At 46.9% G+C, this 22,783-nt stretch overlaps 6 protein-coding genes across 6 annotated transcripts; 4 read left to right on the top strand and 2 right to left on the bottom strand.

The window, feature by feature from the left end:
- Positions 1-1,285: 1,285 nt before the first annotated feature.
- ARB_00762 (uncharacterized protein) lies at positions 1,286-3,471 on the top strand (the record flags this gene model as incomplete). Its single annotated transcript, XM_003012834.1, has 5 exons — positions 1,286-1,666; positions 1,728-2,125; positions 2,179-2,726; positions 2,797-3,217; positions 3,288-3,471. The coding sequence occupies 5 exons, from the start codon at positions 1,286-1,288 to the stop codon at positions 3,469-3,471; spliced, it is 1,932 nt and encodes a 643-aa protein (XP_003012880.1).
- Positions 3,472-4,278: 807 nt separating this feature from the next.
- Positions 4,279-10,060, top strand: ARB_00761 (uncharacterized protein; the record flags this gene model as incomplete). The annotated part of the gene is made up of 4 exons (XM_003012833.1): positions 4,279-4,461; positions 4,490-4,741; positions 4,811-4,953; positions 5,083-10,060. 4 exons carry the CDS (start codon positions 4,279-4,281, stop codon positions 10,058-10,060), a joined length of 5,556 nt encoding a protein of 1,851 aa, XP_003012879.1.
- A 494-nt stretch (positions 10,061-10,554) lies between these two features.
- On the bottom strand, positions 10,555-14,171 carry ARB_00760 (uncharacterized protein; the record flags this gene model as incomplete). Its single annotated transcript, XM_003012832.1, has 5 exons — positions 10,555-10,978; positions 11,162-11,222; positions 11,285-13,296; positions 13,357-13,715; positions 13,770-14,171. The coding sequence occupies 5 exons, from the start codon at positions 14,169-14,171 to the stop codon at positions 10,555-10,557; spliced, it is 3,258 nt and encodes a 1,085-aa protein (XP_003012878.1).
- Positions 14,172-15,393: 1,222 nt separating this feature from the next.
- Positions 15,394-17,483, top strand: ARB_00759 (uncharacterized protein; the record flags this gene model as incomplete). The annotated part of the gene is made up of 2 exons (XM_003012831.1): positions 15,394-17,165; positions 17,261-17,483. The coding sequence occupies 2 exons, from the start codon at positions 15,394-15,396 to the stop codon at positions 17,481-17,483; spliced, it is 1,995 nt and encodes a 664-aa protein (XP_003012877.1).
- A 635-nt stretch (positions 17,484-18,118) lies between these two features.
- On the bottom strand, positions 18,119-19,198 carry ARB_00758 (uncharacterized protein; the record flags this gene model as incomplete). The annotated part of the gene is made up of 1 exon (XM_003012830.1): positions 18,119-19,198. The coding sequence occupies one exon, from the start codon at positions 19,196-19,198 to the stop codon at positions 18,119-18,121; it is 1,080 nt and encodes a 359-aa protein (XP_003012876.1).
- A 385-nt stretch (positions 19,199-19,583) lies between these two features.
- ARB_00757 (uncharacterized protein) lies at positions 19,584-20,369 on the top strand (the record flags this gene model as incomplete). Its single annotated transcript, XM_003012829.1, has 1 exon — positions 19,584-20,369. One exon carries the CDS (start codon positions 19,584-19,586, stop codon positions 20,367-20,369), a length of 786 nt encoding a protein of 261 aa, XP_003012875.1.
- Between the last annotated feature and the right edge of the window lie 2,414 nt (positions 20,370-22,783).

The raw sequence follows: 22,783 nt of genomic DNA, 5'->3' as shown, positions 1-22,783 counted from the left end.
CCGACCAATATTTTCTCCTTGGACTGCCTGAGAAGTGGTATCGGCCTCTTTTCCTGTTTGGTAGCTTGCTAACTAAACTAATCCGTCGCCACTACTGTGCAGCAGTTAGTTAATTGAGATTTCAGCGTCCAAAGATCAGAGCAGGGTTCATGCCCTCGGCCACCTGCCTTGCAGCGACTAGAGTTGCTTGTTAACCCAGTCTGGAAGAGACCGAGATGACGGTTCAAAAAGCCACTAAATTAGTTAACATTATCACTGTCCTGATGTCTTTTAAGACGCCGGCGCTCGCACATTCATCTGCATATGAGAGTGAGGAGATTCTGGGGTGCATCAAATCGAGATTCAAGCACACGACATCTCGCACAGTGCTTCAACGGAGGGCGGGATGAAGCGAGCTGGTGGTGTGAGAATGAGAACTTGCAAGATAAGAGAAGTGAAGAGGCCTTCTTCGTTCTAGAAGTGCCATGGAAATGTCTCCGTGTCGGAGCTCGTATCGAAGGTCATCGAAGCCGGGGTTTTTCCCTGTTGGTTGGTTGATACCCCCTGGCCATATTCACAAAATCTGGACGACAGGGGTCACCAAACCATCATCTGAATGTTCATGCCTCGTTCTCGGACTGTGAGAACAGGACTGTTCAAGTATCCTTCAAACAAGATTTATACCCCATAAACACTTAGCATTCATGCATCTTGGCTCTTCGAATCACCACCATGGCTCTTGAGATCCCGTCTGGAACCCCTGTCTGAGTAAACCATCACCACCTAGCACACAGAAAACCAGAGGAAGGACTAAACATTCAAAGGGCAGAATTCAGCTCAATAGAGACTGAGATACTCAATCTGGATAATCTATGCCGTGGCTCATGTGATTAATACCTGTTGACGGCCATTCTGCAGAATGTCATGCTTGATTGCAAAACCGGCAATCAAAGGCATGTTTATACACAACAATGGGGCATCCTGATTCCTTTAGCACCGTATGGTGAGCAGGGAAGAATCTCGCTTCTTCGCCCCACGCTCAGTGCTGGGCATTGGGGGAGGGTCATTGAACAGCAAATACCTGGACGGTTATACTTCGCTCCCCTGTATACCGTCTACGGCCACTTGCTTCTCAGCTGAGCAGTGGCTGTTGGAGTCTTCCCTCCAGATGGACAGGGGGGAGTATGTCTATATAAACCGCCATGGATAACCTCAAGGGAAAGCCAGAGAACCAGCAGCTTTCCCTCAATCCTCCCAATCCCACCCCTTGATTACCAGTCGGGCAGAATTCCCCCCGTCAGACACCATGCATGGACTTTTGCTTGCGGGGCTGTTGGCTCTCCCCTTGAATGTGCTTGCTCACCCTACTGAATCACACAGCTCTGGTGTAAGCCGAAGGGCCATTGATATCACTTCATATCGCCTTCCCCAAATATCCAAATATACCAAGAGCGACGCCGTTCCTAAGCAGGATGGCGAGAGCTTCACTACCTCGAGCACTGGGGATGACAATGTCAGCTCTGGTGACTACGTCACTACAGCCACCAACTGGTTGAAGAAGACCCTTCCAAAGGCAACTTATCGTCTTGTCAACGATCACTATATCGGTGATAGCGGAATTGGCCATGTCCACTTCCGTCAGACTGCTCACGGAATTGATATTGACAACACCGATTTCAATGTTAACGTAAGTGAAATATATCACTGCCCATTATCTTCAGGAATAAAATACTAATAAATATGTATAGATTGGTCGTGATGGAAAGGTCTTTTCGTTCGGAAACTCCTTTTATGATGGAGAGATCCCCAAGGCCAACCCAATGGTCAAGCGTGACTTCTCAGACCCCGTCAATGCTTTGCACGGAGCAATTCAAACTTTGAATCTTCCTGTCACCGCGAAGCCTGAGAATGTCAAGGCGAAGCCTGTTGAGGGTAAAGAGAACTTCAAGTTTGAAGGTACCTCCGGAGCCCTTTCCGATCCCAAGGCCCAACTTGTCTACCTGCAGAAGGACGGTGGCCTAGTTCTCAGCTGGAAGGTTGAGACTGATGTTGGTGACAATTGGCTGCTCACATATGTTGATGCAAACAAGAACGACCAAGTCCACTCTGTCGTTGACTACGTTTCAGCTGCCGAATACCAAGTATAGTATGTCTCTGAGTCTTCTTCATTAAAGGAATAAGAAGCTAACTGGATCATAGTCCCTGGGGCATCAATGACCCTACTGAGGGAAACCGAACCTCCATTCACCTTCCTTGGCTCAAGACCCTGTCCACCGACTGGCACATTGATGGCAAAGGCTGGTACCCAACTACTCGGGGCAATAATGCTATTGCTCAGGAGAACCCTACCGGCCATCCTGAATACGAAAACAACTACCGCCCAAAGAGTCCTCTTTTTATCTTTAAGTATCCATACAGTTTGGCAATGACCCCTCCATCATCGTATAGAGATGCATCCATCACCCAGCTATTCTATACCACTAATGTTTACCATGACGTGCTTTACATCCTTGGCTTCAACGAGAAAGCAGGAAACTTCCAGATTAACAACTGGAACAAGGGTGGTGTTGGAGGAGACTTTGCTATCCTTAACTCCCAGGATGGGTCTGGCGTAAACAACGCCAACTTTGCTACGCCTCCTGATGGTCAGCCAGGACGTATGAGAATGTACACCTGGAACGCTTCTACTCCAGAGCGTGATGGCTGCTTCGAGGCTGGCATTGTCATCCATGAATACACTCATGGAGGTGAGCTCAACTAACTTATTAACTATGATATTAAGAGTCATCATTTCACTAACATGGGGTTTTTTACTAGTCTCCAACCGACTGACCGGAGGTCCAGAGAATTCTCGCTGCTTGGCCGCTCTTGAATCTGGTGGCATGGGCGAGGGATGGAGTGACTTCTTTGCTACCGCCATCCGCCTAAAGCCTGGAGATACCCGTGCTACTGACTATACCATGGGCGAGTGGGCATCCAACCGACCAAACGGTATCCGCAAATACCGCTACTCCACCAGCCTTACCACTAACCCACACATGTACGTTGATGCCGATGGCTTGACCTCTGTCCATGCCATTGGTACCATTTGGGCTTCTATGCTCTACGAGCTTCTCTGGAACTTGATCGATAAGCACGGCAAGGGAGACGTCACCAAGATCAGGCCAGTCCTGAAGAATGGTGTCCCGACTGACGGCCGCCACCTCGCTATGAAGATCGTTCTCGACGGCATGGCCCTGTTAGTATTCCTCCTGCTTAAATATACCCGCCATCACTAGTAATGCATGCTAACATCCAACTCTCCACAGTCAACCATGTCTCCCCAACTTTGTCCAAGCCCGTGACGCCATCCTCGACGCTGACAAGAACCTCACCCAGGGGTCCAACAAATGTGAGATCTGGAAGGCATTCGCTAAGCGCGGTCTCGGTGTCGGCGCTGCCTTTAACCAGACCAAGAGAACCGGAAGCAACGAGCTTCCTGCTGGCTGCTGAGGGGACGCGCTCTGTTTATAGATTAGATTAAAAGAAAGTTTGAAAATCCGATCTGATAAGAGATTAACTTTATGCTTATATAATAGCCGAGACACGCCACTCGGTATAACTTTAGTCCTTATTAGTCATCACGCATATAAAAAAGCAAAGAAGAAAAGAAGAAGAAACAAGCAGAAAGGAAAGCCGAAAGGGAACGAAAACAAGAGGATCGATCAAGCGGTGAAGCTCAGATGAAGCTGCAGCTTACTCCATACTCCATAATGCAGGCTTGATAAGGGCGCAGATGTTTGCATGGAAGAAGCCTGAGCCCTCCCCGGCTCATGGATGGTGATAGTAAGATTGATGTTTTTATATACGAAAGTACCGTCCGAGATGAGTCAATGGAGAGAAGCTATACGAAGTGCATCCTTACCTGAAGCGTTTCCCCCGAGCCCCAAACAACAAGATTTGGCTTTGGGAGCTTTCCTTTTCTCCCAAGAAATTAAAGAGAGATCCATCTCCGCTTCAAAGTGGTGATAGCTGCGATCAGACCAAGCAGCGGAGGCCGTAAAAGGGGAATATTCGACAAGCAGCAATAGTCAAGAACACAGTCGAGTCCACTTCTGCACCCCACCGCCTGCAAAGTGCCGGGATACGGTCAACAGAGTCAGCAGAAGGGGCATCACGAGAACTGCCCCCCCTGTTCGTTCATCCTTGACGTCCAGCTAGGAGCAGCAGTCTAAACGGCCAGTCGTAGAGCGTGCTTGTCGCGGATAACTAGCCATCCGGAGAAGCGTAAAGTATAGAGGTCGAGTAGGCTCGGTAGGAATGCAATGCGAGTGCGAGGGTGGAGAAGGCTTGTCGCCCTTTGGTGGTGTTGGAAGCAACCACAGGGAGTCGTTTTTGGCTGTTTGGACGCCTCTTCTGGTGCTGGTCGGAGCCGTGCGACTACGGAAAACAAGTCTTTCCGTGACTCAGTCAAGCAAAGCCCTGGCACGCTTGTTCGTATTAGTTAGTGAGTTCGCCGTTGTTATATTAGAAACAGCTTCTCGCTGTTCGAGTCCGCGGTTGCTGCCTGGCCTCGCCTCCCGCCATTCCCATTCCCAACCACGCCGCGAAATTTCATAACCGACCAAACGACGAAAAACGACAGAAAACGGATAGACCGACAGAACATAGCGAGCCCGAGAGCACACAAGCTGCTGGCAGACGTCAAGCTGATGACTGCAATGTCCGCGGCGTCTTGGTTTCCTTGTACCGTGTTGTCGCTCATTGGCTAGAGAGCTCCGGCGTGTCTGACATGCTCCATCTGATAACATAACCGCCTCCTTCGTTACTCCGTACTATTATTGAAATATAGCCATCGTTAATACACCAAAAGCAGAGCTGGCAGAGAGAGACTGGCCAGCCAGAGCTCGTCTTCTTGCGTCTGCTTGCCATGGAAGACTGTGGTGGACGCCCGATCTGGGACGTCGATGACCTGTCAGAATGCTTCCAGAGAAAGTGAGCAAATCCTTGCTGAGCCTCTTCCTTTCTTTTTTCCACGTTTTCTTCTACACCCGATTTTTGGGGGATCCCGAAAGCATTTGTCTATATCAACAGAGAGCTAATCGTGTCTTCTCCGTGAAATAGGTTCCTTGGTTTTATTTTCCCGATAGCTGCCTGTGCGATCTCGCTGTTCTTTGTCCTTGCACACATCCTGCTTTACCGGATTGCCGAGTACCGAAGAAGACAGTATAAGAGCGTCCCATCTGATATCGTGGATGTACACACCAATGGAGCTGAGGAGGTTGGCTACAGAGATGATGGAGATGAGGAGAGTGACTTGATGCTCAATAAGGTAATCAGCCGTACGGCAGATATACTGATTGAGCCTGATAAGCCGCGGTGGAAGACGCTGGTCAACACCGTCGAAATACTCACCCTGGTTGGCCAGGTGGTTACGAACGGCATTGCCGTTGCAGCTGTTTCCAATGCCACCGGTTCCCAGATTTCTGCCATTGCCCGGCTGGCTTCGTGGACCTATATTCTCGCTCTAGCTGTTGGGCGAATTGCCTCTTCACCATCTAGATGCCCGTCCCTACCGAAACTATGGAACCATACAGCCTCCCTATACTCATTGCAATGGCTCTTCATCATCTTACCGTTCCGCTCGATCTTAATCCACCATCCAAAGAGCATTGTTTTGCCCTTCTTTGCCACTGATTTCAGTCTCTCCTCTATACTATTCCTAATTGCTTTGACAACTCGCAAAGGCGAAGAGACTATCCTTGTCCAGCATGAAGATGGGCTAACCCCACCTAAAGATCAGTTTGCCAGTCTTTTCTCCTTGGCTAGTTTCTCCTGGATGGATACTTTCATTGCTATGGGGTATAAGAAATCCTTGGAAATCAAAGATGTCTGGAACCTCAAGCCCGAGGGACATGCAACTGCGGTTCTGGCCAATTTCCGCCAGTATAAGAAGGCTTGCACTATGGCATGGAATCTCGTGGGATACTTCTCCCGTGATCTGTTTATCCAAGGTCTCTGGGCAATTCTAGCTGGACTTTTCACATTCCTCCCTACTTGGCTTCTTAAGTTCATCCTGGAGTATGTTGAAAACCCCGACGAGGTACCCGTGAGTGCTGCATGGCTCTATGTCATCCTTATTTTTGTTTGTGGAGCTGTCATGGCTGTCGGAGATGGCCAGTCTCTATGGCTCGGAAGGGAGCTTAGTGTCAAGCTCAGAGCCATTATCGTCGGCGAGCTATACGCCAAGGCTCTCAGACGTAAAGCCGGTGCGTTCGTTGGAAGTTCTCACAAGGATGAAGACGATACCAAGGATAAACTGAAGGGGTCCAAAAAGGCAAAGGGCAAGGATAAAGAAGACGGCAAGCCAGAGACTGAAAAACAGGCAAACCTGGGCAAGATTATAAACTTGATGGCTATTGACTCGTTCAAAGTCAGCGAAATCTGTGCATACCTGCACTTCCTGTGGGCAAGTGTTCCCTCTCAGTTCATCGTGGCCGTATACTTCCTTTACCAAGTCTTGGGAATCAGTTCTCTAGCTGGAGTTGCAATGACGATTTTAATATCCCCATTGAACGTTTACATCGCCAGCAGGTTCCGAGCTGTCCAGTATCAGATCCTCGCAGCCACAGATGCTCGTATCCATGCTACCAACGAAGTGTTACAGAATATTCGAATCATTAAATACTTCGCTTGGGAGCATCGCTTTGAGGGCATTATCGACGAAAAAAGAAGAACTGAGCTAAAGTATATACGCTCACGTTACCTGCTCTGGGCATGGGCTGTGACCCTTTTCTATGGAACACCGCTTGTCACATCTCTCTGCACTTTCTACATTTTTACCCACATTGAAAACAAAAAGTTGATACCGTCAATTGCCTTCCCAGCCTTGTCCATGTTTTCCCTTCTTCGTGTGCCCCTAGATCGACTGGCCGACATGGCAGCTCACGTTCTGGAAGCCAAAGTTTCCATTGATCGTGTTGAAGAATTTTTGACTGAAGAAGAAACTGAAAAGTACCAACAACTAAAGGACTGCGATGATGAAGACCCTAAGATATGTCTGGAAAACGCTACTTTGTCTTGGGGGTCCAGCAGGATGGATTCTAACAATATCTTGGGCAGCACTGCTCCAGCTTTCCGACTGATTGATGTCAACGTGAATTTCCAGCTTGGAAAGCTTAATATCATTGCTGGTCCGACTGGGTCGGGAAAAACCTCCTTGCTCATGGCTCTCCTGGGAGAGATGAGCTTAATCAAGGGCTCCGTGTCACTTCCCGGAGCCACCAGTGACAGAGCTGACCTTCGTCCTGACCCAGTGACTTCATTGACAGAGAGCGTTGCTTACTGTGCTCAGGAAGCCTGGTTGGTTAACAACACTATAAAAGAGAACATTATCTTTGCATCAAGCTACGATGAGAATCGATACGAAGCTGTGATCAAGGCCTGTTCTCTGGAACGTGATCTAGAGATTCTAGATGCTGGTGACCAAACTCTAGTCGGTGAGAAAGGTATCAGTCTTTCAGGCGGTCAGAAGCAGCGAATTTCTCTCGCTAGAGCAATGTATAGCAGTGCTCGCCATTTGCTCCTCGATGATTGCCTCAGCGCCGTGGACTCGCATACTGCCAAACACATCTTCAACAATGCTATTCTTGGTCCACTCATGATGAACCGTACCTGCATTCTGGTTACGCATAACGTCTCACTCGTCTTACCACAGGCTGAGTACGCTGTCATACTTAAGAACGGCCGTGTTACCGCTCAAGGATCTCCAAAGGATCTCATTGAGGCTGGCGCCATCGAAGACGATATTCTCAAAGCAGGCTCTGGTTCCCGTGGACCCTCACAGTTGGCTTCCCGTGTGCCCTCGAATCTGGAAGAAGTTGTCGCTGCCCAAGCAAAGGACACTACTGCCGCAGGAACAAATGGAGTCGCCAGACCTTTGAAGAAGAAGAAAGCAACCGCAGCCTCACCACCAACTAATGAAGAAATGAAAGTTACTGGAAGTGTACCAATGTCCACTATCTACATGTACCTTCGTGCCATGGGTCCGTGGTACTACTGGGCTCTGGCAATGATATTCTTCGTCCTTCATCAGCTCGCATCTCTAGCACCAAACGTATGGGTCAGACAATGGGCCAATGCGTATGAGATTAGAAACAATACTCAGAGCGTATCAGTTGCTGGTTTCGATGTGCCCAGCTTGAATTTTGGGCGCACAGCCGCAACATCTCTTATGTCCCAAGCACCGAACGAGTCTCTGCTCTCTATCGCACGAAGGAAATATGCTGACATCGACGAGTCGTACTACCTTTGGATGTACCTTCTGCTTACAATTGCCTACATTATCATTACTTTCATTAGAGAGTGGATTTTCTTCTGGGGATCTCTTCACGCATCCATGAAAGTCCACGGTTGGCTACTTCGTGCCGTAATGCGAGCCAAGTTCAAGTTCTTTGATTCCACGCCTTTAGGCCGCATTATGAATCGCTTTTCAAAGGATATCCAGTCTATTGATCAAGATGTCGCAGTTACAGCCATTGGAGTTATACACTGCGCTGCTGCAATTGCCATGATCGTTATCCTTATCTCGGTTATCACCCCGCAATTTCTCATCGCTGGTGTCTTCATCACCATTATGTACATTGCCCTCGGAGCCTTCTATATTAACACCTCGCGTGATCTCAAGCGTTTGGAGTCCATTCAACGAAGTCCATTGTATCAGCAGTTCGGCGAGACACTGAATGGAGTCGTTACTATTCGAGCCTATGGTGATGGTGCACGCTTCATTTTGGACAACCATGGTCTTATCAATACCTACAACAGACCTTATATCTATCTATGGGCAGCCAACCGATGGCTCGCTTTCAGAATTGACATTATCGGTGCACTTGTGTCCTTTTTTGCGGCTGTCTTCCTTATTCTAAGCGCTAGGAAAGTGGACGCTGGTGCTGCGGGTCTAGCAATGACTTATGCCATTACCTTCTCTGAAAACATCCTCTGGTTAGTCAGACTCTACTCTGAGAACGAGCAGAATATGAATTCGGTTGAGCGTGTGGAGGAATACATGAAGGTGGAACAAGAAGCACCAGCTCTGATAGCTGAAACCAAGCCGGCCGGAGTATGGCCAAGCAAGGGTGCCGTCAAATTCGTCGATTATTCTACCAGATACCGTCCAGATCTCGATAGAGTGTTGAAGAATGTGAGCTTCGAAATCCAACCCGGTCAACGTGTCGGTATTGTCGGTAGAACCGGTGCAGGGAAGAGTTCCCTAGCATTGGCCCTTTTCAGAGGACTCGAAGCAGAAACCGGAAAGATCCTAATTGACGATGTTGATATTGGATTGATCGGTCTGCGCGATCTCAGACAAAACATTACCATCGTGCCGCAAGATCCTACTCTTTTCACGGGAACGATTCGAACTAATCTGGATCCCTTTGGCTTGTTCACCGATGAGGAGATCTTCACTGCCTTACGACAAGTTCATCTAATCGGTCCCGCCGGTTCTGAAGAAATAGAACCACCATCAAGTAGCTCCGCAGCCGAAAATGCCGAACCGGCTCAATTGCTCCTTGAAGATGACACTACACCCAACACTCCTCAAGACTCTAACACCCTAGTTGGTACCGCAAATGGCAGCACAACCGATACGGATTTTGGCGCAGCACATTTACAAGATAACAAAAACATATTCCTAAACCTTGAATCAACTATCACGGAGTCTGGTTCTAATCTTTCTCAGGGCCAGCGACAACTTCTGTGCTTAGCCAGAGCGCTACTAAAATCTCCAAAAGTCCTCCTCATGGATGAAGCAACTGCTTCGATTGATTATGCCACCGACTCCAAGATTCAAGATACTCTTCGTGAATTAAGGGGTAACAACACCATATTGACAATCGCACATCGTCTTCAAACTATCATCGATTATGACAAAGTCCTTGTCCTTGATCACGGTGAGGTGAAGGAGTACGATGGCCCATGGCAGCTGATTAACCAAGAAGGAGGAATCTTCAGGAGTATGTGTGAGAACAGTGGAAATATGGAGTCGCTGTTAGAAGCTGCAAAGAAAGCCTGGGAGCAGCACAGATTGGTGGATGATTCCTAGAATATCAACTAGGGCGAATCCCTCTTGTTGACCTTCGTTTGTTTTTCGGCAATCAAAAGAAATTGTACCTTTTCCCCCGTATTCTTATAATATTTTGTGTTTAAGTCTCTTTCGACAACCTATAGTAGCTATCGCCATTGGAAAAACTGTGCATTGGTCTACTGTTGTCCTTTTTTGCTTTAGCAGTTATACATAATGCAAAGCTATTAAACCGTAGTGCAAAGGTCTTTCCCCTTAATACCGCCCCGCTAGCCTGTAAGTTCTCTCGTTTTATCATGGAAGCATCTCCTTGTGTTATTTTCTCTCTTGCCATTGGCCTTAGTCTAGTCGTCCAACGTGAGGAAACCCTCGGTATCGCCACGTTCGAGTCCCAGAGAATGAATGATAACAATATGATCCTTCATTGAAGACTATGGATATATCATCACAACCAAAGAGATGCCTTCGCTAGATGCTGGGTATCAATGATACACGGATGGTGTGGTTATTCCAACTTAATCCAGTAAGTTAGACCACTTCCCGCCACTGGGATTTTTGATAACAGGAAGGGAGTTTGAGTAGAATTGGGTATACTTCCTCCTAACACCACTGCTCTCATCCGATATCATTTCTGATTTTTCTTCCTTATCAATTGTAAGAGGTTTATTCGAGCTTTCGTCCCCAAATAAATCCGTGAAAGCTTCCTTATCCAATTTCCGTAGGTTTTCTTGCAGTGCTAGTTTTTCTGCTTCTTTTGCAAGCCGAGCGTCTTCTTTCTGCGCACCACCAGAAGCAAAGGCCTGGTATCGTTTAGCAAGCATAGCACGCTCCTCAGCGCTTTGCTGGGGGAGGAAATCTGCTTCTCGAGGAGTAATAGAGCGGATTTTTGGTACATTTGCCAGAGCTTGCCGGGAGGCCGCAATACATGGACAACTGCAGCTACGAAAGCATCGCTCTATACATTTATGACCGCATGGCAGCATTCGATCGCAGTTCACTTGGCATTGTAGCTTAGAGTGAGGGATGCTATTTATGTTGAGGTCAGTGAGGAAATTTGCAAGCACCTAAGAAGACAGGGAGAGCTCATACGCATGGCATAGTAGAGGACATGTATGTCCGCACTGCAGCTCCTCTCCACACCTCTGGGAGCAACCCCCATCATTATTTGACCATTCATCAGGATCTAAAGATAGGCATTAGCATGATTTGGATTGGAGTTTATATTCAAAGGACGTGGCATCATACTACTGATCAACGTCTTGGTCCCATGCTTTTTGCACATCAGAGGAAGGAAGTATCCCAGTCGTTTTGGTGCTTTTCTCATAATTTGTGACACTTCCCACCACAAACCATTAGTGATAGCAAGAGATTCAGCATTCCCAAAAATATAAAATCCTCGTTTGGCACGGGATAACGCAACGCAAACGCGATTCTCATTTGCAAGAAAACCAATATTATCTGCTTCATTGCTCCGAACCAAAGATAGAATCACAACTTCATTCTCTTCTCCTTGGTAGGAATCGACGGTGACCACCTTTGTGTATTGGCCTTGGAAAAGTTTATTTTCTTTCAACGCTTTGAGAATGAGTTTCCGTTGCCCATTGTAGAACGTCAAGATGGTAATATCCTCTAAGGGTACACCGTTCATGTGCAAGTAGACATAGAAGCCTACAATCATCTTCGCTTCCTTCTGATTGTATCTTGACGACAGGCTGTCAGGGGATTCAGTCCACTCATGCGTAAAAAAGTAAGAGTTGATTCCTCCCATCCCTGGCACATCTTTGCGATCTAGGACGCTGGGATGGTCGTTTAGATCATCGTAAATGGGTGAGAGGATGCGTCGAATCTCTGGAGCCATGCGTCTCTGGCTGGTCAATCTTTTGAACGGGATCTTGTTTCGAACAAGCCTCTCGAACATTGAGATGTTCAGATAGAAAGGTTCACCTTCAAGCTCCTGCATTGAACAACTGCCCCTAAGTTGTTGGTGATCCCCAACTAAGATAAGGTGCTGCAAGGATTCCATGCACGCTGCGGCCACAGGAGCTTCTAGAACCTCAGCCGCTTCTTCAATAAGAATGATTCTGGGCCGCAGGCTAGAAACAAGAGCGCGGTATTTGCTCAAGCCTGTAGTAGTCATACCAACTACTCGTGAATCCCGCAGTATTAGAGAATCCCTTTCCCATTTCCCGATCTTTGCATTTTTGCATGCCACATTGTACTTCTTTAGAATATGACAAACTTTTTCACGAGTGGCTTCCTTTGCCCGTTTTTGAAGGACTGAATAAGTTGCGGCACGCACGGCACTGGGGATCTTCCACATATCATCATACTTCATATAACCAGTTTCGATGGACTTCTCAGAATATGTGCGAGGTCCTCGAGTTGTGAATAGTTCCCTCAACGCAAGGAATTGACCCTTCAGGACCTCATAGTCATCATCATCCAGACCATGTTCAGCCTCAAGTTCCTTCAGCTGCTCATACTCCAAGTCAATTTCTTCTTCAGAAAACCCAAAATTTTCTTGTCTGTATACCAATTCGAATTTTGTCAGTGCATCTCCCAACCAGACTGACATCGGATCGGTCTGATCGCCTGCTCGTATCCATCCCGCTGCTCCTTTAATGAGCGAGTCGTGCTGGGCTACCGAGATAATTCCCAAGTTTAAAAACAGCGATGGTTGTAGAGGGGAGTGTGAGTTTTCGGCTCGAAATGGAAAAAGCAGTTCAATAACTTGATCTGTAAGGTCGCGTAACTCTTTTCTAGCGGGGACAAGACATCCTCCAATAGCAGATGGCAAGCTGTTCTTTTTCCGCAATTCGAAGACGGTACGTGTCCTGATTTCAGAATCCGTGCTTCTTCCACCAAGCCGAACATAGCTTTGCTCAAACTTTGATATGTGACGAAGCAGCTGGTCCAGAGCATGGTTGGTCTGTGCGGCGATGATTATGGGGGGATCACCCTGGCGCAAGTTTTCTAGCATCACTTTTACCGCCACAACGGAGACATGAGTTTTTCCAGTACCTGGGGGGCCTTGAACAATTGATAGTTTCTTGGTCAGTATTTGCTGCAGCGCGTTCCACTGAGAAGAATCCAAAGTATCGGGGTGCGCAGGCCATCCGATACTGGTATTAACCTTTTGAAGGTCTCCCTCCTTAGAGGGTAGCACGCTGGACATATTGACCAATGGATCATCTTTTATATATTGTGGAGGCTCGATTGAAGGCTTAAGGTCACAGATATGCTCTGAAAGTGGAAAGCTATATTTTTTAACTATTAGTATCGTGATATTTTTTGCAGCACAGGGGATGACAGTTTACCTCTCGCCTGACATCTTCTGTAGAGCACTTAGGGTATGCCTGGAAGCTTCGAAGTACCCAACTCGGGCTTCTACCATAACCCATTCCTGTTGATAATCAAATTCGAAGTCTTCGTGACGCGCAAAAAATATATCGATCTCCGGCGGGGACGCCTTCAAGCCATCTAATGGTCTCGCAGCAACTGTGGCTACAATGCATTTGTTCTGGAAGGAATCACTTGCTGGAGACAATGCAACAATATTTCCTGTCATTAGACGCTTTGAGTATTCCCACACGATTTTTTTTCCCGCTCTGAAAGTCGAAAATTGGATCCTAGCGGCAATTCCAGCTTGTGCAAACGTTACCCCAACGATATGAACCTAGACGCTGCGTTAAAATTGGTCCTGCCTATTAATCCTTGGAAAAGTAGTTACCTTTTCATAAATACAGCATTGAGATGAGTCAGACATCTTTGGATCATGACGAAAATATGCAACTGCATCTCGTAACGGCGCAACTGCATCCTCGCGAAGTAGCTCGTAGTGAGTCTTGAGATAAGTATCCTTTGATGGCCAAGGGCCGTAAATCTGGTTGACACCAAGTGAGATCACTTCTTCATCGTCAAGGCCCAGAATCTCCTCAGAAGAGGGTAGTTCAGGATTAGCTGTCCAAGTTCCAGGTGTACCAGAGTGATCTGAGCTGGTAACATATTCCTTAATCTCCTTATCAATATGAACTGTTGGGTGAACTTCACTGAGCGAGTGAGAATTCGCAGGCCAACTTCGGCCTCGGCCTCGACTGCGGCCCCTACCGCGTTGGATCGCTGGACCTCGCATCACTGCCTCAGTCTAGGTTGCGATAGTGGTACAAGCCTTGAGAAAATGGCCAAAGAACCCTCAAACCATGTGGTAATTTGAACCACCAACATGAAACCTTGAGATGTTGATGTCGGATAGAGCAGGTTCAGGAAACAGAGCAAAAGAGGAGAAGCAGAAAAGAGGAAATGGTTGATATAAATTAACTAAACAAAGCGAGCCAAGAGTGAAGCGAGCGGAATTTGCCGGTATATAGAGGACAGCAAAGCACTGAATATAAATGATAGGAGAGAACAAGTGAGAGGAAGGGCGTTTATGGGTGTTGTGTCTTAGTCCTAGGGCAATCGCGAAGGACACAATACTACAACACAGCCTAAGCAAGGTTTTGAGAAGAAGGTACTAGAAGGGGGCAGAAAGATGGGATAGAAAGTAAGGGGACTAACGTTGCTAGTACTTGATGTTATTATCAGATACAAGTAGAGAAAGCCCTTGGTAACAAGGGGGTAAGTTGGGACAATTTTCTTTATCTTCAGTAAAGAAAAAAAAAGAATTGGTGAAATAAAATCAAGATGCGGGATACTGCATCTATGATCTAATTGATTGGTGGAAAAATGAGACATAATCAGCATATTTGATCTTCTCAAGTAATAAACAGGCCAAAGATGTCTAGCAAACGCAGAAATTCGCGGGTTAGCCACGCTACGGGTTCAGAAGGGAAGTTGATATGTATATATATACATATGCATGGTTTGTAGCGGCAGCCAACAGGATATATTCTCTAAAAAAGGTCAAAAGCGTATACGGCAGCTCAGCATGTTTCGTCTCATGGTTGACAAGTTCAAGTCGAATGGAAAATGGATCTCGTCAAGTGGACGGGACAGATAGTCGGATTAAGATTTTTCCAAAAGCGCCATTAGGCGCCCGAAGCGCCCAAAGCGCCCAGTCGCGGCTAACCTCTTCTACGGCTTTCTTTGCGCCATTCGAGAAGGCGACCAGGGACTTCCTCATGCGACCATTAGGACTTCTTACGTCCTGTTTAATTTGCTGTCTGTACGGGCGCATGTAGCCTCTTTAAAGACAATGCGTTCTTTACTCACGGAAGCCTGCTGTGCAAGTTATATTTTACACCCAGTTCCTGGCGCACCGGAGTTTGATACCACCCCGAATCAATAACCTACTTCCTCCCTCTTCAATCTGCTATATAGAGCGGTATCGAATATAAACCCCCCAGAGTCGATTCGCAATGCCTTCAATTTTAGATGACGACGATGATCGAGATTTGATCGGTGAGATTGGCAACTTAGCAAAGCCCCGCGGCGATAGCAAGAATGGCGCAGAGCTAATACGTTCTATCACTCTAATAGGATCTCAAGATGGCAGCTCGGATGGCGGCATGGACGATACCATGCAAGACATGGATGACATGGAAGTTGATGTTGAGCCCGAGCCTGAGCCCGAACCCGAGCCCAATTCTCCTTCGAATTCCAGTGTTGTCGATTCGGAGCACCATGCTAGAAACGCACAAAATCCTGAAGTGATAATTACTGCCCCTGCGCTCGATCCAGTTCCCGATCAGCCCTTTATGTACAGGCCACAGGTCCGTCCAGAGGTGCTGACTGCTGCAACGTATGACATTGTGCCGACAACAGCTGCTCCCCATAGCACTTCCATCAATGCTGTCACTTCAACAGCCGATATGCGCTGGGTATTTACCGGTGGCTCGGATGGATACGTGAGAAGATTTAATTGGGTCGATTCTATCAACAGCAAGCTCATGCTCACTGTTGCTCAGCGCCATCCATTTGTCGACAGCGTTGTGAAGGCTGGCGTCTTGGTCAATTACTGGGAGAACATGGATGGTACCGCAATGTCGCCAGTATACTCCCTTGCAGCTCAAGCCGAAGGACTATGGCTTCTTACGGGTTTAGAATCGGGCTTTATTCGATTACAATCAGTTCGTCATGATGAGGGTAAAGAAATTGCGGTACTCAAACAGCATACCTCTGCCGTATCAGTCTTATCTCTTACCCACGACGAGAGATCGCTTTTGTCAGGCAGTTGGGATAAGAGAGCGCTGGAGTGGGATCTCGATACTGGAAAAGTGAAACGTACCTTTGGGCCAAGCATTGGACAAGTTTCGGCCATTGAATTCCGTCCTGAATCAAGCCTCCCCGTCCCACGGGAGATTGTGGAGAAGCCACTAACAAATGGCACATACTCATCTAATAACCGTGCTGCCCCATCAACCAACCAAAGTTTTGTTAACGGTGGAGGGAATAATAAAGATGGGCAGATTGGCGACCAGGCTGGATCTCCTGCCGATTCTCTATTTGAAGCGGACTCGCTTTTTGGAGATGCAGAGGGTGGTGGTGATGCTGACGCTCCGTCTGGTGGCGCATTTGCAGCAGAAGACGATGAGTTCTCCCAGGCGCTGGCTAATGGGATAAAACAAAAGCAACAGGCGCCACGAAAAGATGCAGACGATAGCACTTCAAATGCAATGCCTAATGGAATCGTCTCAAATTCGGAGTCGCTGATAGAAAATATCCCCGAATCAGGCTCCACTAGCCAGCTTCAAACAACTAAGCAAGAACCAGAAGACTCACAGGTCAATGGGATATCTGACTCCGTAATGAGTGGCCTCCCACACGCCGAAGATATGGAGTCTTCAGCAGCAACCATGGAGAAAGGCGCCACCGCGAGTGACATGAATTCCCTCGGAAATTCTAATAGCACTTTCCTGTCTGCTTCTATAGATGGGACGATTCGAGTGTGGGATCGTAGGCAATCGGATCCTATTGCCCGCATAACGCCGCGAAACAGTCCACCATGGTGTATGAGTGCTTGCTGGTCTCCTGATGGCAATTATATCTACGCCGGCAGACGAAATGGTACTGTTGAGGAGTATAGTTTACACAAAGGCCTTCGGGATCCCCAGAGAACCTTTAAATTCCCACATGGAAGTGGTGCAGTATCCTCTGTTAAAATAATGCCCAATGGGCGACATCTTATCTGGTAAGTTACTCCTTCAACCTTTACTCATTCTTCATGTCATTTATGTACATGACGATCTCTCTTGCGGATTACTAATATATTATTTGTACTGATAGCGCTTCTCACGATATTCTACGCTTGTATGACTTGAAGGAAGAGCAGAGCTCTAGATCTTCGGTTCCCTTCCTCATTATACCCGGCCATCGTACAGGTACCATTTCCCAGCTTTACATGGATAACGCCTGCAAGTACTTGATTTCTACCGGTGGAAACCGAGGATGGGAAGGATCAACGACAGAAGTCCTTCTTGGTTATGAAATATCCGCCCTACAGTCCTAATCCTAACTAGAACACATATTCTATGTGCTGCCTATTTCCCTTCCCTGATTTAATCATCAGCATCTAACAACATCCTACATCTTACTGATACCTTTTTTCATTTTTTTGTTATCTAATTTTTGTTGTTGCTCACCGGCTGGCATCAACAGATATTGTGATGTCCCTTTTTATCATTCTATGGGTTCTATCAGGTCTGGTCGGTGGATGGCGTTTCTGCCGAGGTCAATGCTTTTATTTATTCTCATCCTACAGCTTTTTCTAGGAGATATTCAATTTAAAAGAGGAGGGAATCCAATGTATTAGCATGCGTGTATACTTCACTATACAATATCCTTTTAATATAGCTTCGTTGAATGCTGTCTATGAGCTATTCCTAAAACCCTCTCGCCTCATTCAAGTATATTTATTAAATTCGTTATATATATCATCATGTTCACAGGTCAGCATTAAATATTCGGATATCTTGCATAAAAATCAATAAAAAATATTCCAAAGAAGCCACCCAAATTCCATCCATTCCGTAACCCATAGGAATACTTGATAAATACCGAATATGCCACCTCCAACTTGACCTTTCAACAGGGCCAGCAAATCATAAAGCAGCCCCCACACCTCTAATGCATAACAATATGAAATTAAAGGCCGAGATTAACACCTTCACAGACAGACTGGACTTGCTTCTTCCATTCAGTATAATGCATGTCCGCCCTTCCGCCTCGATGTACCATGCCGCTTTCAAAGTAGACATATGCGGGGCCCGGGTGTCTTCCAGGTGACTCGGATGATTCCATGACATAATTCATCTGTTGCATTGTTTCCGAGTTTAGAATATGAGGCTTGGATGGTGCTTTGCCACTCGTGCCAATGGAAGTCTCACTGGCCACTAATAACGCAGGAGGTAACTGGTGTTGGGTTATAGAGAGATGAGTTGATACCCAGGTAGGTGCAATCATGCTAGAGGACCCCACTCGCATGGTCCTCACGATATCAGATATAAGCATCTGGTCCAACTTATCAATATTGACGATATGGCCAGGAGAGCGCAAAAACAGAACCCGCTCGTAATCAAGTAGCTGTTCTGATGCCTTTTTCATCATCTGCGTTTCTGATAATGCCTTAGGCCGTATATTAGAGGTATCAACCCCATGAACAACAGCATTCAACCTAGTACTTGACTTCTTCAGGATGGTGAGAGCGGATGAGACGCTCTTAGTTGGAGAGCTAGCATCCCATGCCTTTGGATATAGAAGAATTCTCTCCGAGGCCTGAGAGCTGTTTGATGCAAGTCTCTCGAAAAGGAGTATAGTAGAGCAAATGTCGGAGGCAACAGGTTTTGTCAAGATTTGTAAGAACGCATGCTTTGACTTGACTATCCCTCCCTCGAACTCCTCGTTTCCTTCGGCGAGCCCATCCAGCGCATATTGGTCTATTCCTTGGCTTAATTTTGTCCGTCTGCCCAAGATATGGCCCTTTCTTTTGGTGTCAGGGTTCGCGACTGTCTCGGAAGATAGGTTGGCGTCATCCCATGTCTGCTCCGAAGGATATATCGGTTGGATTTTGGGATTTGCTGCTGGTGATCGCTGTAATGCCACCTGTATATGCTTTACCGATTGCTGCTGCAAGGCATACCCGGATAAAAAGAGAATAAGCGTGAAAAATCCGAATATTGACGAGGATAATGCGACTCCAACGGTAGAAGAGCTAAGTAATACCATGATGTAAACAAAGGTTTATGCGGGCGCGGAGCATGAATACAGCGGTGTCATTAGGAGAGATAGAAATAAAAACAATAAAAATGTAAACGAGATGCTTTGGATGCTATAAGTAAGTTGAAATCATGGACCCATTGCCTCATAGGACCTTGAAGCCCATGTCGCAGCGTTGTGAGTTATCGCCAACGGGCCCTGAGATGGCGGTTGGAAGGGCAACCGGCTTATCGATAAAGCCTGCCAACTTTAATTTGATGCCGACGATAAAATACCGCCAAGCTTCGATTTCTTCAGGTCGCCAGCATCCATTTCACCGAGAATCGGTTTGTGACCTTTCTTCCCGCGTTCGAAACATATCTTACCGATTAACTGCACGAAATCGAACCGAAGGATGTCTCATCATCGCGCAGATGCCAGTGCTCTTCTTGATACTCGTGGCTATTCGGGCCCGCTGATTCGCGGCGTGAACCCAGCAACACTCTTCGAGAAAGCAGTTCGAGATCGAATAACAGACTCCTACTATTGGAAAGAGCAGTGTTTCGGATTGAATGCAGCGACTCTCTGCGACAGAGCGGTCGAGTTAACCTATATCGGCGGCACCTACGGCGTGGGCCAGAAGCCAACTCCTTTCCTCTGCCTTGCTTTCAAGCTCCTACAACTTGCACCAGAGAAAGAAGTGATATTGGAGTATTTGAATTTCCACGATCCGGAAGCAGATGAGGAGGATTCGAATATTAGGAGGGATAGCACGGATGCAGATGGGGGTGCAGAGGATGCACAGGACAGAGCTGATGCAGCAATACTAAAAGCTACGGGGGATTTCAAATACCTGCGCGCGTTAGCAGCGTTTTATATACGACTTACTTTCGAGCCAGTGGAGATATATAAAACGCTGGAACCTCTTTTGACGGATTATAGGAAGCTGAAGAGACGCACCAAGGAAGGCTTCTTGCTAACCTACATGGATCAGTTTGTTGACGATCTACTCACGAAAGATCGCGTGTGTGGAACTAGTTTATGGAAGATACCAACGAGAACCATGTTGGAAGATTTGGATATGCTCGACGAACGGATCAGCCCTTTGAATGACGAGCTAGAAGATCTAGATGAAGAAAGTGAAAAGGAAGACGACAAGGAAGAGGGGGAGAATGGCGAAGAAAACACCGCCAGTCCGTGATTTATCAAAGGCCCTTGAAACATAAAAAAATATGTTCTACCTAGCTAAAGCTCTGTCTGGCCGAGGCCGCTGATGCAGATTGGAGCACTTCCGAGTTATACTACGACAATCCCCGTAACACGGCGACTTTCGGGATGCGCCACCAGTCTTGTTGCAGCGTGACATGGAGCGGTCGCAGGAACGCTACTCTAACCCCGATGGAGGGGGGAAACTGTTCCTCAGGCTGTCCTCCGGGTTCAAAGGCAACGAACCAAAAGACCAGTGATATTTTTCACATGTTCAAGCCTTTTATACGGCATATCTGAGACAGCGTTGCCATCTGATTATTCTGACTTTGTTAGTACAACGCCGCAACAGGGCAAGAAATGAAGGCAATGGCAATTGGAAGGTCCAATAAATGAACAGGCAACTATACTTGAAGCATGAATTCAGCATTTTATTCAAAATTTTGATAAATCTCGGATGATAATCTGCTTATACAACAGTAAATAAGCTATGGCTACCGCCTAGGTTGTCTCTATAGTACTAAATAATCACTGAGGTACCGTTAGCAATGCCATTTTTCTTTCAGTTTTTGAAAAAGGGGCTCAGATCTACAGTATGGACGCATTGATTCCACATAAATTGCACCGGTTCCTTGCAATGAAGTTCTGGCCCAGGAAGACAGTCTAGAATTTATGAGTCGAATCGGTGATACAACTTCCTTCGCTGTGCAACCCGATGCATGCGATTATTTTCCAGTTTTAACCGCCAATCAGTCCGGGGTTTAGATAGTTCTATTGAATAAGGTGCCAGGTCGGAAATAAACCCATAGGAATACGACGTACACATTGCTTAATGATGGTTTCCGCAGAGTTGTCTATAAAGCTTCGGAATTGTTTTAGCATATCAAATTCTAGGCTGGGGTAATATAATCCTGCTCAGGAACCCATATACCCGGACAGCATGACCTCAATATATCTTGATTCCAGCATCAAATCTATCTTATCCCGCAGAAATGGCATCTGCTACGTCCAATCATCGAGTAGCTTGGTATCTGATATGCCATTTGGTGGGTTAACAATGTATCCGTGTAGATGATGTTCATGTTTTGGAATATCCCATGGATGCTGTCTCGTGCTTTGGTAGATACTATGCCCGTGGATCCGCGACACATAAACAGCTATCAAACAATCCACAAAAAATGGATTCTTGGATCACATTCTAGGTATAAGTTTGGTTCCCGAGAAGACATATAAATGTTGATACCCCCGTCAGGGATGGGGTAAGAATGGACTGCATCTGTCTCTGTTGGTCAGGACGACCATGCTGCAGCGATGCTGTGGCTGGCCTGTCACAAACCGCGAACCGATCTCATCATTTTCGTCTCTTGTGTTCATCCCTCGCAGGCAGTCTTCGCTGTCTTCTTCGCTGTCGTCTTCTCGTCTCCTTGTCAGCTGGATGATATCGCCCGATCAGGTAAGTGGTCTTTTTGATGGCTTAAAACAGACGTTGATTGCACGTGATGTCGGATTTTTCCATCTCAACTTTTGTTTGTTTGCGTTTGTGATTTTTCGCTGGATATAAAAACATGACGAGAAGCTCTGCGATGGCTTCTTGTTTTGCTCGTCTTTCGGGACGGGAAAGTTGAGAAATGGGGATATGCTACCATATCTAGGGCATTCTGGGAATTGAGTCCAGCTGAAACACGCTCGAGCTCTGCCACCAGCGTCGCACCGATGTGATATCACTCGAGCATATCTCTGCAGATTCACTCCATAAGTAGTCAACTAACCAATGCCTTGTGAGAGCCAGGCATCATGGCTTGAGGGCAAAAACTACCCTCCCTTCAATAATGACTGAAAATTTGGCTATATTTTGGGAGGGAGGGAGAAGTTTTCGCACAGCTCACATGGAGGGCTGACTAGTTCATGGCTGAAGCAGCCACTGGTCCCGTCTACCACGCTTCGCTTTCTCGACTGGGGGCATGTTCCCTCAGCGAGCCATTTCCCCTCTTGCTTTTTCGCTGCATGCATCGTCTGGCATGGCTGCGGCTGGAGGATAGTCTTGGGTGCAGCCCATGAAGCACTTGATTTCATGGCTTCCAGACAAGCTTCTTGAGGCGTGGAGCCAATATTGCCTCGAGAATATCGGTCCTACCGATGGAGCATCAACCCCCACTCGCATCAAGGGACGAAATTCTAAGATGGCAGGACAAGTTATTGGGCCATCAGCCCTGGATTCTCTCCTTATAATTCAGTGCGGCGTTTACGAGATCCTCTCGTTGTCCTGCAATGCGGAATCCAGAGAGTCTAAATTGTTAGCCTAAATTTGAGACGATTCCTCGAATGCAGCCATTGGCTCAAAATACCCTCCCTTGAATTTCTATCCAGACCGACTACGCCTAACATGCTGTTGACGTTACTCAAGACCGT

Source organism: Trichophyton benhamiae (genome assembly GCF_000151125.1).
Source record: "Trichophyton benhamiae CBS 112371 chromosome Unknown contix00201_1.exp, whole genome shotgun sequence".
NCBI lineage: Eukaryota > Fungi > Ascomycota > Eurotiomycetes > Onygenales > Arthrodermataceae > Trichophyton > Trichophyton benhamiae.
This window is presented reverse-complemented; position numbering and strand designations above follow the sequence as displayed.